The 13,818-nt window shown below is 39.7% G+C and overlaps 1 protein-coding gene and 1 long non-coding RNA gene across 11 annotated transcripts in view; one reads left to right on the top strand and one right to left on the bottom strand.

Annotated features, from left to right (window-relative positions):
- Positions 1-13,818, bottom strand: part of LOC126108742 (uncharacterized) — a 336,956-nt gene that overhangs the window by 135,216 nt on the left and 187,922 nt on the right. The window lies entirely within an intron of this gene.
- Positions 1-13,818, top strand: part of LOC126108737 (putative sodium-dependent multivitamin transporter) — a 745,960-nt gene that overhangs the window by 553,249 nt on the left and 178,893 nt on the right. For 6 of the 10 annotated variants that reach the window (XM_049914077.1, XM_049914084.1, XM_049914078.1 and 3 more), the window contains 2 exons: positions 1,641-1,836; positions 7,120-7,287. The exons of the other annotated variants lie outside the window; for them this stretch is intronic. In XM_049914077.1, coding sequence (XP_049770034.1) covers positions 1,641-1,836; positions 7,120-7,248 — 325 coding nt within the window. In that variant the 3' untranslated portion in view covers positions 7,249-7,287. The remainder of the gene's footprint in view (positions 1-1,640; positions 1,837-7,119; positions 7,288-13,818) is intronic. 10 annotated transcript variants of the gene reach the window in all.

The raw sequence follows: 13,818 nt of genomic DNA, 5'->3' as shown, positions 1-13,818 counted from the left end.
CTATTAATGAAATGCAATGTCTCATAAAAGAAGATTAACATAAAATCAGCAAAGAATATACAGAAAACATTCAAATATGGCTCATAATAGTGGAATGAAGCATCACCTGAGAATAAAAGGATGGAAGTATGAAAAAATGCACACTTTACGGGGTAGTTTAGTAAACGGAAAGAGTAGCGTTCAATTAAAATTCCGTATTCGCATTAGAAATGTTGGAACACGTGAGGCTATGCTGACCCTATGACTTATCTTAGAGAACAGATAAAGGAAAGGCAAGCTTGTGTTTCACAAAGTTGATTGGAATACTCTATTTCAAATTCTGAAGGTGGCAGGAGTAAAATACAGGGAGAGAAAGGCTATTTACAATTTGTACAGAAACCAGATGACAGTTATAAGACTCAAGTGGCATGAAAGAGAAGCAGTGGTTGGGAAGGGACTGTGACAGGGTTGTAGCCTATCCCCAATGTTTTTCAAAAATGGCTCTGAGCACTATGGGACTTAACTGCTGAGGTCATTAGTCCCCTAGAACTTAGAACTACTTACACCGAACTAACCTAAGGACATCACACACATCCATGCCCGAGGCAGGATTTGAACCTGCGACCGTAGCAGTCGTGCAGTTCCAGACTGTAGCGCCTAGAACCGCTCGGCCACACTGGCCAGCCCCAATGTTATTCAATCTGTATATTGAGCAAGCAGTAAAGGAAGCAAAAGAAAAATTTGGAGTAGGAATTAAAATCCATGGAGGAGAAATAAAAACTTTGAGGTTTGCCGATGACATTGTAATTCTGTCAGAGACAACAAAGGACCTGGAAGAGCAGCTGAATGGAATGGACAGTGTCTTGAAAGGATGATATAAGATGAACATCAACAAAAGCAAAACGAGGATAATGGAATGTAGTCGAATTAAATCAGGTGATGCTGAGGGAATTATATTAAGAAATGAGACACTTAAATTAGTAAAGGGGTTGTGCTATTTGGGTAGCAAAATAACTGATGATGGTCGAAGTAGAGAGAATATCAAATCTAGACTGGCAATGGCAAGAAAAGCGTTTCTGAAGAAGACAAATTTGTTAACATTGGGTATAGATTTAAGTGTCAGGAAGTCGTTTCTGAAAGTATTTGTATGGTGTGTAGAAATGTATGGAAGTGAAATGTGGATGATAAGTAGTTCAGACAAGAAGAGAATAGAAGTTTTCAAAATGTGGTGCTACAGAAGAATGCTCAAGATTAAATGGGTAGATAACATAACTAATGAGGAGGTATTGAACAGAATTGGGGAGAAAAGCAGTTTGTGGCACAACTTGACTAGAAGAAGAGATCGGTTGGTAGGACATGTTCTGAGGCATCAAGGGATCACCAATTTAGTATTGGAGGGCAGTGTGGAGGGTAAAAATCGTAGAGGGAGACCAAGAGATGAATACACTAAACAGATTCAGAAGGATGTAGGTTGCAGTAGGTACTGGGAGATGAAGAAGCTTGCACTGGTTAGAGTAGCATGGAGAGCTGCATCAAACCAGTCTCTGGACTGAAGACCACAACAACAACATTGGCAGTTATATCGTGATGTCACACGCACACCACACCTGGGATCCACACGTTACACGTATGTACAATACGTATTATCCCCCACATTGCAGCGAGTACTTCTACCTGTACCGCGTGTCGTACCTGTGGGTTGTTGTGCTGGGATTCCTGCTGACACTCGTCGTTGGCGCCGTCGCGTCGTGGGTGGCGGGCGTCACCTGCAAGGGGGACCGCAGCGTGCCACCGCCAGACCCCGACCTCTTCGTGCCGCCAGTCCGGAGGGCGCTGCTCGCGAGGAGAGGGCGCAGGGTGAGTGGCAGTGGTAACAGTGGCAGCACTGTCTCCAGCTGAGCGATGTCCTGACAGCTGATTAGGCAGTCAATTTCAGATATAATCTGTTTGAAGACACATTTAGTATTGGATTAAAAGCTGTTTTAGTGGTGGAGTTGATTATAAAGTGTTTCTGAAATAAACCTCTTTCACTTGTATGTGAACTATTATGGGAACACACAAACTTTTGTGATTTCAAATCACATCTTCAGGTGTACAAGATAGGGAATGTACAATGAACATTACGATAAACAGATAGCTATCCTAATAACCTATGCTGACGACAACCAATATGAAGTACTCACACATCAGTGACATGTTTAAACCCAGATAAAAAAGGAGGGGGAGTCGACATCTCAAAGTAAGGTACTGTTACCCACAACAAGCGGGATGTAATTCAAATTGACAGGTTTAAAACTGAAATGTTAAATGTGCACCTACCTACAGTGAAAAGAGCAAAATAACAAAACAAGAAAAGTAAAAGCCCCAGCTAGATACATTGAACGCCCCTGGTTATGAATCCTCAGTTCATACTGGGAAGCTGCAGACAGCAATGCTTCAGCCTCCTCAGTGTGCCAGTGTGTTCATGTGTATCATGGAGGGCAGTAGCATCACCGTGCACATAGCAGGGAAAGCTACAAACATTTTTACGCAATCCAAATATTTTGGGAATGTTTGAGGCCTCTGTTACACAGCATAATCATATAAATTATAAAATATGTCAGCAAAAAAATTGTAAAACCAAATAGACCAGAAACAACAAGCCCAGGATCAATAACCTAGCAAATATCACACTACATCTTTGAAAGGTGATCAAAGATAGACAGTATATTGTAACGTCTTAACTCCAGCTGATTGTTAAGGATATGTTTGGGGTATAGCTTTAGACTCTTCCACAACATTTAAGATCTGGTCCTTCACTTCTCTGTCTAAGACTTTTGAATTATTGACTACACCTGTTATGGAGTGGCCTGAATCACATAAGCTGCTACTTAAAGTGGACTTTGAATTTCTCAGACTGTCGTGTTCTCGAAACATAATAGCAGACCCTCTGCCAGTCTGCCACACATTCCTGGCAGGACAATTGTCACAACTGATGCAATATATACCAACAGTGTCGTACTTTTCACAGGCCACATACTATTTATTTACAAGTGTTTGACCAAGATTCTGTCGGGTAAAGAATACTAGCTTTATCTCTTTTGTCCTTTACTTTATTATTAAACTTAATTTATTTAATTTTATTATTAAATTATAGAGTGTCTTTCTTGACTGCAGTCTTATTTAGTCTAGTGGCTTAAATGGCTCTCAAGAGACCAATCTTGGTACTTAGTTTTAAAAAAAGTCACATGAGCCATTCTGGTATGACCCCACTGGGGCCGATCTGACAACTCAGCTTCTGTGATGTAGCTACACAATATGCTCTATGACTTAATGGGCGCTGAGAGTCAGAAGAATGGCTCCACTATATATGCCGATCATTTGTCAAAGGTCGTCTCGCTCATCAGAGAGATTGAGCTTACAGGAAATGCCGTGTGTCATGCTGGATCACATATAGCGGTGTTGGGGTGACCGAAAAGCTCAATATTTGTGCAAACAAGGCAACTTAAGGTAAAAGGAGAACCACCAAGAAACTGATAATAAAATGGGGAGAAAGTAAGAGCCTCACAAATTATATTTAGACATGGCAGAATGTAGTAAGGTACTGTTCCTCCACTTATTGTGATGTCACCCATTACATATACAGGGTATTATAGAAAATTGTTACATATACCTATAGGAGCTAATATTGGTCAAAAATGGAATAAAAGATGTGTCCGGAAACCAGTATCTGTTGAGATATGGCTCAATGTGTTCTCTCATTCCCATCTGTGTGTTACATAGAAATATATGCTACAGGCATGCACTTACCATGCATTCTGATGCATTCTTCAGTGCTACTTCACAGTGAATAAGCGTTCTTTCAGATATACGGAGCACCATTTGGATTGTGTTTCGTGCATTGGTCACAAGTTACTGCAATATCTTGACATTGTTGATGGGTCGGGCACACATCAATGTTGTTAAATATCCCCAGAGCCAGAAATCCAACGGATTCAGATTTGGTCAATGAGGAGACCATGGTACTGGACCTCCCCAGTCAATCCATTACCCATGAACATTGCAGTAAGATACTGTTACACAATCAGTAGAAAATTGGGTGGTGACCTGTCATGCATAAAACAATCATCATTCTGTAATGGTAATGTTCTCCATTAGTGCTAATAATTTATTGTACAGAAAACTGATATGCGGCACCTGTTTAACTGTATGGTAAAGTCTACGGCCCTAAGAGCCTTTCACTGACAATTCCCAGCCATACATTCATTCTGAAGTGATCCTGATGCCTTATCACTGTGATTGCTCAAGTATTGCATTGGTCCATACATGCATACTGTAGTAATTTACTATGGCATCTCTTGTGAATTCTGCCTCATCTGTAAATAAAATACAGTCTGAGAACTGCGGATTTTCAACAGCTCATGTCATAACAGGTATTGATTTTTGGACATATCAAAATAAGTACTTTCCTTCTATTATTCACCAATACTAACTCATATAGGAATATATGACACTATATTTAAACACCCTGTATTTAATGTATAGGTTGTTTGTTTTGGTATAGAACAACTGAATAGCTCCAAAAAATGTGAATTGTATGAAAAAATGTTCCAGATAAAAAGTTAATATTTTCAAAGGGGACATATATCTGTGCTGCCCACTAACTTCTCTCCCCACAATGCAGTGGTCAATTTTTTTATTTTCAAATGGAAATCTTCATTTTATCGCAGATTTGGAGTCTATGCCAAAAAATACCTAGGGTTTACCTGAAACTTACTTTGCATTTGTGGTAGGTGGGGCAGTAATGAACAGATTTAAGATTCTCTGGCTTTTGCAATTAAGAACTGACTCATTTCATTCTACATTGCATTTGTGATAAAAGTGTAAACTTTCCTCTTCTGAACAGTTGTTCTTGTGTTCAAAACTTGATTGCACAGTAAAATTTTTTTGTTTAGACCTTTGAAAATGTGGAAAAGAAGCTACTTTTACTATAACATGGTGTTCTGTTCCCTACAGCACCAGGATGATGAATTTTAGTGAGCCCCTCAAATCTCAATATGTTCTTCCACATAATTTTAGTACACGCTTAAAATTTTGCTCATAAAACTAGAACCAGCTACATGTGTTGTTTTTTGTGCATTCAGATAGTTGTTAATCAAAATAACTTAATTGCTTAATGTATATATGTTTTCTCTACTTTTCTGTCTTTTATGTTACTGTTGAAATTCAACAACTGCATAATTTATTAAAATTAAAATTTAAAACAGTCTTGATTTTAACTACTTTTAAGATCACTGACTATGTTTTCAAAAATCTTATACATAATTTATTGTTCTGTAAAGACAGATTTATATGCATCTGTAAACAGCTGCTGCTACAGAGCAGAGGGCAGTTCGTGCACAACCGTGTACAGTCACCGGGCTGGTCAGTCAGTATAAAGTCACTTCTGCAAATTCCCAGTTGCAAAATTACTTACAATAGACAAAATATTATTGCTACTTATTAATTTTTTTAAACTCCTTCTGAAAAGCCATTGGCACTGAAATGTGAATTTGTCTCCATTATCCATTTTTTTTATATTTTTTTTATATAAAGTGGTTTCACTGTTGAGTTCTTTAAGCATTCAGGAAACTAAACATTCCTAAAAGAAGAATTACAAATTTGGCCAAGTACTGGACCAACATAGGCAGCACAGTGCTTTAGTATTCTGCTAGATAATCCACCATGTACCTGAGAGTTCTTAGTCTTCACTTATTGACTCAGTGACTGAATCTCCACCTTTCCAGTATCATAGAGGTGTATTTCAGATAGCAGTCTTTGAAAGCCATTTCCTAAGAGAATTAGATAATTACCTGGAGAAACTAAGATTTTATTTAACTTACCCACTATATTCAGAAAGTTACTGTTAACTACTCTACATTGTACTTATTGTTGAAAGTTACTTAAAGTTCACTTATAACTTCCCAGCAACTGACTTATGAAGAAGTAGAAGAAGAAGAAGAAGAAGATGATGATGATTTCAGAGTAACCAAACTAACGGGACTGTAAACTTAAAGAAAGGCAAAACTACACTGTACACAAACAGGCTTCAGTGATAGGCCTGGTTGTAGCTATTCTGGCCTGCTGTGAAGGTATTGTGATGTGGTTGTGCTGCAAATGTCTGCATATCATAGACATTTGCAACCCAACATTTACCTTATGCACTGTGTGTCTTGTTTGGAAACAAATTTGTTCCATTTGCTCACGATTCTTGCTGCCAACATCAGTAATGTCCATTTTAATCTTTCCCCTCAAGCTGGATTTTCAAACATCTCAGTACTTTCTCAGGTTTCTTTTCTGGCAGTGTTAGCTGTATGTTAACAGTGGTGCAGAGTAGTATGGATCGAGTTGGCCAATATATCTAGTGTGAAGGTTCACTGAATGCAGTGGAAGGAACAATACAGCGATGCTATAATGAAATATTCTCACATGGATGGCAAACCATATCATAATATCTTCATACCACATCAGAAAAGCTACAACCAGTGAACAGTGGAATTCTGTGTCTCTGTGAGTTCAATGTCCTGTTAATTAGATTGCTTTGTAATCATCATCTCCTTGTAAAGTCAATTGCGGGCAGTTACAAGTGAAGTCCAAATATTTTTCCATGACAATACAATATACAGTATTTAACAATTAGGTCCCGTATATAGCAGCTGAGTCAAATGAAAGCTTAGTTTGCAGCCCAATCCAGATATGAAAAAAAAAAATTGTGTAAAGAGTCAAACTAGAAGCAATTATTCTGTAAAAAGCCACTGGATAGCATGGATTTCTCATACCAATACGCCCAGAAATATTGCTCAAGAATCTCTATATCACATTTTATTTAGGGCAAAACAGTAGTGGGCGAAATACTGATCCTTGTGGATCTCCATACTTAGTGCATTTCTCACTGTGAATTTGATTTTATTCCTGTATTATAATTTGTTAATGTGATCTGTTTTCTGTAACTGAGACAAGACTCTGTTCACAATGCAACATTTTATGGTTTCTCTTGTAGAATTAAAAGATCTGTGCATCTGAAGGCCTTGGAAAAGTTCCATAAAATATTGACAGTTTAAAGTTTTTCCCATTTGGCTCTAGCACAGTCAGTGGGTGCAGCCAGTATGTATGTGTGTGCAGGGCTCCAACCCGGTGCAGCTGACATGTGTGGCCGGTGACCTGTCCAATGGTGTGGGACCAGCTGCAGACACCAAGAGCCAGGAGGAGCCGCTCAATGGCATAGGTGGCCACCACGTCACCCCAATGTGATGTCGACAGAGTACAGTGGGGACTGCTGTGAGCTGAAAGGTGAATCCACATGGCATGCGACCATGAATGTATGTTCCCTATACTTGAGGGATCATCATAATTTGACCCAAGATAAACAACAGACCTGGTACTGCCACTTATGGGACCTACATTTGATGTTATACAATTGTCAAGTTTGTTTCGTTCTTGTGTCTAAGTGCACCAGTGCAACCCTCTACTTTCTATTCTGAAGGTTAGATGCCATTTGTAGAAGGCATGATGTCACAGACTGTAGCAAGGTCACAGAGTATACTGACTGGATAATTTTTCTTGTTTACCTGTGCCAGAACTTAATTTGTGAGGTCATGCTCAGCTATATGTGTGTTAGTCCTTTCATTACCACCACCTGGTACCAAATTATACAGGGTGTTAGAAAAAGGTACGGCCAAACTTTCAGGAAACATTCTTCACACACAAATAAAGAAAATATGTTATGTGGACATGTGTCCGGAAACGCTTAATTTCCATGTTAGAGCTCATTTTAGTTTCGCCAGTATGTACTATACTTCCTCGATTCATCGCCAGTTGGCCCAATTGAAGGAAGGTAATCTTGACTTCGGTGCTCGTGTTGACATGCGACTCATTGCTCTACAGTACCAGCATCAAGCACATCAGTACGTAGCATCGACAGATTAGTGTTCATCACGAACGTGGTTTTGCAGTCAGTGAAATGTTTACAAATGCGGAGTTGGCAGATGCCCATTTGATGTACGGATTAGCACAGGGCAATAGCTGTGGCGCGGTGCATTTGTACCGACACAGATTTCCAGAACGAAGGTGTCCCGACAGGAAGACGTTCGAAGCAATTGATCGGCGTCTTAGGGAGCACGGAACATTCCAGCCTACGACTCGCGACTGGGGAAGACCTAGAATGACGAGGACACCTGCAATGGATGAGGCAATTCTTCGTGCAGTTGATGATAACCCTAATGTCAGCGTCAGAGAAGTTGCTGCTGTACAAGATAACGTTGACCACGTCACTGTATGGAGAGTGGTATGGGAGAACCAGTTGTTTCCGTACCGTGTACAGCATGTGCAGGCACTATCAGCAGCCGATTGGCCTCCAGGGGTACACTTTTGCGAATGGTTCATCTGACAATGTGTCGATCCTCATTTCAGTGCAAATGTTCTCTTTACGGATGAGGCTTCATTGCGACGTGATTAAATTGTACATTTTCACAATCGACATGTGTGGGCTGACGAGAATCCGCATGCAATTGTGCAATCACGTCATCAACACAGATTTTCTGTGAATGTTTGGTCAGGCATTGTTGGTGATGTCTCGATTGGGCCACATGTTCTTCCACCTACGCTCAATGGAGCACGTTATCATGATTTCATACGGGATACTCTACCTGTGCTGCTAGAACATGTGCCTTTACAAGTACGACACAACATGTGGTTCATGCACGATGGAGCTCCTGCACATTTCAGTTGAAGTGTTCGTACGCTTCTCGACAACAGAATCGGTGACCGATGGATTGGTAGAGGCGTACCAATTCTGTGGCCTCCACGCTCTCCTGACCTCAACCGTCTTGACTTTCATTTATGGGGGCATTTGAAAGCTCTTGTCAATGCAACGCCGGTACTAAATGTTGAGACTCTTCATGCTCATATTGTGGATGGCTGTGATACAATATGCCATTCTCCAGGGCTGCATCAGCGCATCAGGGATTCCGTGCGTCGGAGGGTGGATGGATGTATCCTCACTAACGGAGGACATTTTGAACATTTCCTGTAACAAAGTGTTTGAAGTCACGCTGATACGTTCTGTTGCTGTGTGTTTCCATCCCATGATGAATGTGATTTGAAGAGAAGTAATAAAATGAGCTCTAACATGGAAAGTAAGCGTTTCCGGACACATGTCCACGTAACATATTTTCTTTCTTTGTGTGTGAGGAATGTTTCCTGAAAGTTTGGCCGTACCTTTTTGTAACACCCTGTATAAATATTTTTGTGGATTTGTGGATGTCAGAGCAACACATTTTCTTAAGCAAGCAGCAGATTTCCAACTTTAATAGACAGTTATCCAGTGAAGAATCACAATACTACAACGTAAAAGTCCATGCAAGAAAAATATCAGAGCTATAGGATCTCATGGAAGACCTCATGGAAGAATTACAAAATGTGTGAAAAGAAATATATATACTCTTATATAAATGGTATGCAAATAAATGAATGCTAGCTTTCCAAGTAGTAATCAGTTACACCACTGAATACCTCAATATTATGAACATTTGTTGCCTGCTTTCATAGAAGGAGCAATAACTCCATACACCAAAATTCCAGAGTTTATTCCTCGAGTCATTACTCTTTCCATTCACTGCAGTATTTTCAAAAATGGCATTCCTGTGATGCAACTTCCTTGGGGGTGACAATCTCCCACCCCCTTGCATCAGTAATTACATAAAGATATCATGCATTGGACAAACCAATAATACCACTTTTTATCCACTGAAATAACGCCTTTCCAGCATTTCCATAGGTTTGATATAATCACGCTGTAGGAATGTCATTTTTAAAATGGATTATTTCTCTGTGTGTAACTATCTCCCTTACCTCACAAAAAAGACTTTGCATTTCAGACATAATACAGACAGAATTGTACGAGGTAATGGAGCATGATGAAATGTATATATGTGGTACAGTGGGCTGTGTCTTCTGCTGTGCACTTCATAATGAACTTCAGAATTAACTGAAATGTGTAATAAGTGTAATCAGTAGAGATGAAATCAGTGGAGGTAGGAGGGAGGTCTCGAAAGTTCTCTGCCTCATACTGAAAAACGTGCATTTATGTTTCCAGAATGTTTTTCAACATAATCTTCTTTAACATTAACATATTTCATCCAGTGAAATTTCGTTTTTCTAGTGTACCATTGGAAGGGCTGCAAGGCACTCTTCCACAGCTGGAGTTGCTTCTGTGTTAGGTGAAAAATGCTGATGAACAAGAGCAACTTTGAATTTTAAGAGGAAATGGAAGTCTGAGTGAAACATGCCAGGGGAATAGGCTGAACTTTCATCCAACACTTTACAGTGCATATCTAAAAGTAAATTATGTCAAGGTTGTCTATTTACTGCCATTAGGGAAACTCCATGATACACTGTCACTGCAAAGAAACTTCTAAACAAACAAAGATTACTGCATAACAGGTGTAAAACAAATAGTAGGGCTATAGATAGGTGCTGAATGAAATGCATTTGGCTGTCAAGAGATCAATTACTGATGCCTTCAATGACTACCATAGCAGAATATTATGAAAATGACATTTCACAAAAACCAAAGAAATTCTGTTTCTATGTAAAGGCTGTTAATGCACAAAGTTAGTGTCCAGCCCTAGTGAATGAGACAGGAACTGAAATTGAGGGTAGCAGAGCAAAACCTGAAATGCTTAACTACATTTTCAGATTTACTTTGCAAAGGAAAACCCAGGAGAATTGCTCAACTTTAGTCCTTGTACCACTGAAAAGATGAATCAAAGAAGTATTAGTGTCAGTGGTGTTAAGAAATAGCTGAGATTGTTAAAACTGAACAAAGCTGCAGGCCCGATTGAATCCCTGTCAGAGTCTATACTGAATTTGTGGCTGAGTCAGCCCATCTCATAACTGTAATCTATCATAGATCCCTTAAACAAAAAACTGTGTCAAGTTCTCCGAAAAAGGTATAGGTCACACCTATCTACAAGAAAGGTAGTAGAAGCGATCCACAAAACTGTCATCTAATATCCTTGACATCAGTTTGTTGTAGAATCTTAGAACATTTTCTGAGCTCAAACAAAATGATGTACATTGAATAGAATGACCTCCTCAATGCCAGACAGCATGGTTTTCAAACCAAACTTTCACATTTCTCCCATGACATATTGAAAGCTTTGGATCAAGGCAACCAGGTGGATGTTATGTTTCTTGTTTTCTGAAAAGGATTTGACTTAGAACCACAGCTTTGCTTATTGTCAAAAGTATGATCATATGAGGTATCAAGTGATATTTGTGACTGGATTGAGGACTTTTTGGTAAGAAGGATGCAGCATGCTATCTTGGATGGAGAGTCATTGTCAGATGCAGAAGTCATTTTAGCTGTTGTGACGCAAGTAGTGTTCTTGTTGTATGTTAATGACCTTGCAGATAGTATTAATAGTAAAATCAGGATTTTCACAGATGATGCTGTTATCTATAATGAAGTACTATCTGAAAGAAAGTGGGATAAATATTTTATAAATATTCAGTTAGATCTTGTTAAGATTTCAGTGTGGTGCAGAGATTGGCAACTTTCTCTAAATGTTCAAAAATGTAAAATTTTGCACTCAACAAAATGAAAAAATGCAGTATCCTATGACTATAACATCAATGAGCCACAGTTTGGATTATCCAGCTCATACAAATAACTGGTTGTAATGCTTTGTAGGGATATGAAATGGGATGTTCACTCAGGCTCAGTTGTGGGTAGTTGCTGCTGTTAGACTGTGCTTCATTGGTAGAATACTGTGGAAGTGCATTCAGTCTACAAAGGAGATTGCTTACAAATCACTTGTGCGGCGCGTTCAAGAATATTGCTCAAGGGTGGGACCCATACCAGACAGGACTAACAGGAGATATTGAACGTACATTCTGACAGCTATTGAACTATATGAAATAAAATCATCATCAAATTCTGAATGGCTTGCGTTAGGATGTTCAAACTACACGGTTGGCTGCAGGGCATGATGGGAATTGGTATGTGAATTCACACATGCCTTTCACCATTTGCATGCGAAAATGTCACAGCACAGTGTGCCTGAGTGTATAGTGCTTGTAAAGGCCTACCATACGAGCAATAGCACCCCAACTGTGGTCCGAAGGAAATAGATCAAGCTGAAGACAACTGGTCCAAGTGTGCTAACAATCAACAATTTGATTTGCAAGTTTGAGAGAATGGGTAGTGTCGTGAGGACAGTGTCAGCAATATTGGTCATCCAAAAAGGTTGAAAACTTCAAGAATATGCATGCTGTGTTTCAAACCGGCCACAGGAAATTGATGAGATGAGCTGCACAACAGGTGGGAACCAACCGGAGATACTGCGACAAATTGTTGTTGAAACATGCGTCTATTCCCGTACAAAATTCAAACCCGTCAGCCATTTAGCCCCAAGGGTATGGAACAGTGGTTGTGTTTCATCAGCACTATTGTACACAGAACTGACAAACAGGACTTTGATCTGAATATTGTTCAGTTTAACGGAAAAGTGCATTTTCATTTAGATGAGTCCGTCAACAAGCAAAATTGGTGCATTTGGGGGGACTGAGAATCTGCATTTCATTATCGAGAAGTCTCTTCACCTTCAGTGGGTGTCTGTGTGGTGTGCAATGTCCAGTCGTGGAATAATCGGTGCTATCTCTCTTACTGGCACAGTAACTTCTTAATAGTATGTGAATGTTTTGTAAGACAATTTTGTCCCCATTATCTAAAGTGACCCTTATTTCTACAATAAGTGGTTCATGCAAGACAGAACTTAACCCCACGAAAGCAGGAGTGTGTTTAATGCCCTGGAGGAGCACTTTGGGGACCCCATTCTGGCTCTGGAGTACCCAGAGGCCACTGGCACAGGCCACATTCCCCTCATCCAGATTCTCTGGATCTGAAAACATGTGACTGCTTTTTGTGGGGCTATATTAAAGACAAGGTGTACACAATAACCCCAAAACCATTGCCGAGCTGGAAAACGCCATTTCGGAGGTCATCGACAGCATCAATGTTCAGACAATTCGACAACTCGTGTACAATTTCGCTATTCATCTGTGCCACATCATTGCCAATGTTGGCAGATATATCAAACGTGTCATAACCTAAATCCAAATATCTGTAGTGACATTTACATGTTGAATAAAGTGTATGCATGCCATAGTTTGTAACTAATTTAACTTTTTTTCATATAGTTCAATAGTTGTCACCCTGTATACAGAGCAGGGCAGCTCAAATAATCACAGGTTTGTGTAATCCGTGGAAGATTGTCAGATAGATAGTGAAGGACCTGAACTGGAAGACTCTCAAAGACAGGTGTAAAGTATCCCCAGAATGTCTACTGACAGAGTTTCAAGAAGCAGCTTTAAATGATTACTCTAGGGATATACTACAATCCCAAATGTATAACTCACACAGGGACTGTGAGGATAAGATTAGAATAATTACTGCATGCACAGAGGCATTCAATCATTCTTCCCGCCCTCCATACATGAACGGAACAGGAAGAAAGCCTAATAACTGGTACAATGTTATGTATCCTCTGCCACGCACCTCACAGTGGATTGCAGAATATGGATGTAGATGTAGATATGAATTTCAATTATGTATGACTCAATATAGCGAAAATAGTATCAAATATGCAACATATCTTCTCATTGTAAAAGAGACTGAGATTACGTTGTTATCAGCCTTATTTCTGCAGCAAAGCTCTACAATTCCCCCCCCCCCCCCCCCCCTCCCTGCAGATACTCTCCTACAACAATTCATTGCTGCCTCAGGATTAAGTCCTCTCAATCAAACTACTCGTTCTGTCA

This window comes from Schistocerca cancellata, chromosome 11 (assembly GCF_023864275.1).
Source record: "Schistocerca cancellata isolate TAMUIC-IGC-003103 chromosome 11, iqSchCanc2.1, whole genome shotgun sequence".
NCBI lineage: Eukaryota > Metazoa > Arthropoda > Insecta > Orthoptera > Acrididae > Schistocerca > Schistocerca cancellata.
The sequence above is the reverse complement of the archived record's forward strand: the minus strand, read 5'-3'. Positions and strand labels throughout refer to the sequence as shown.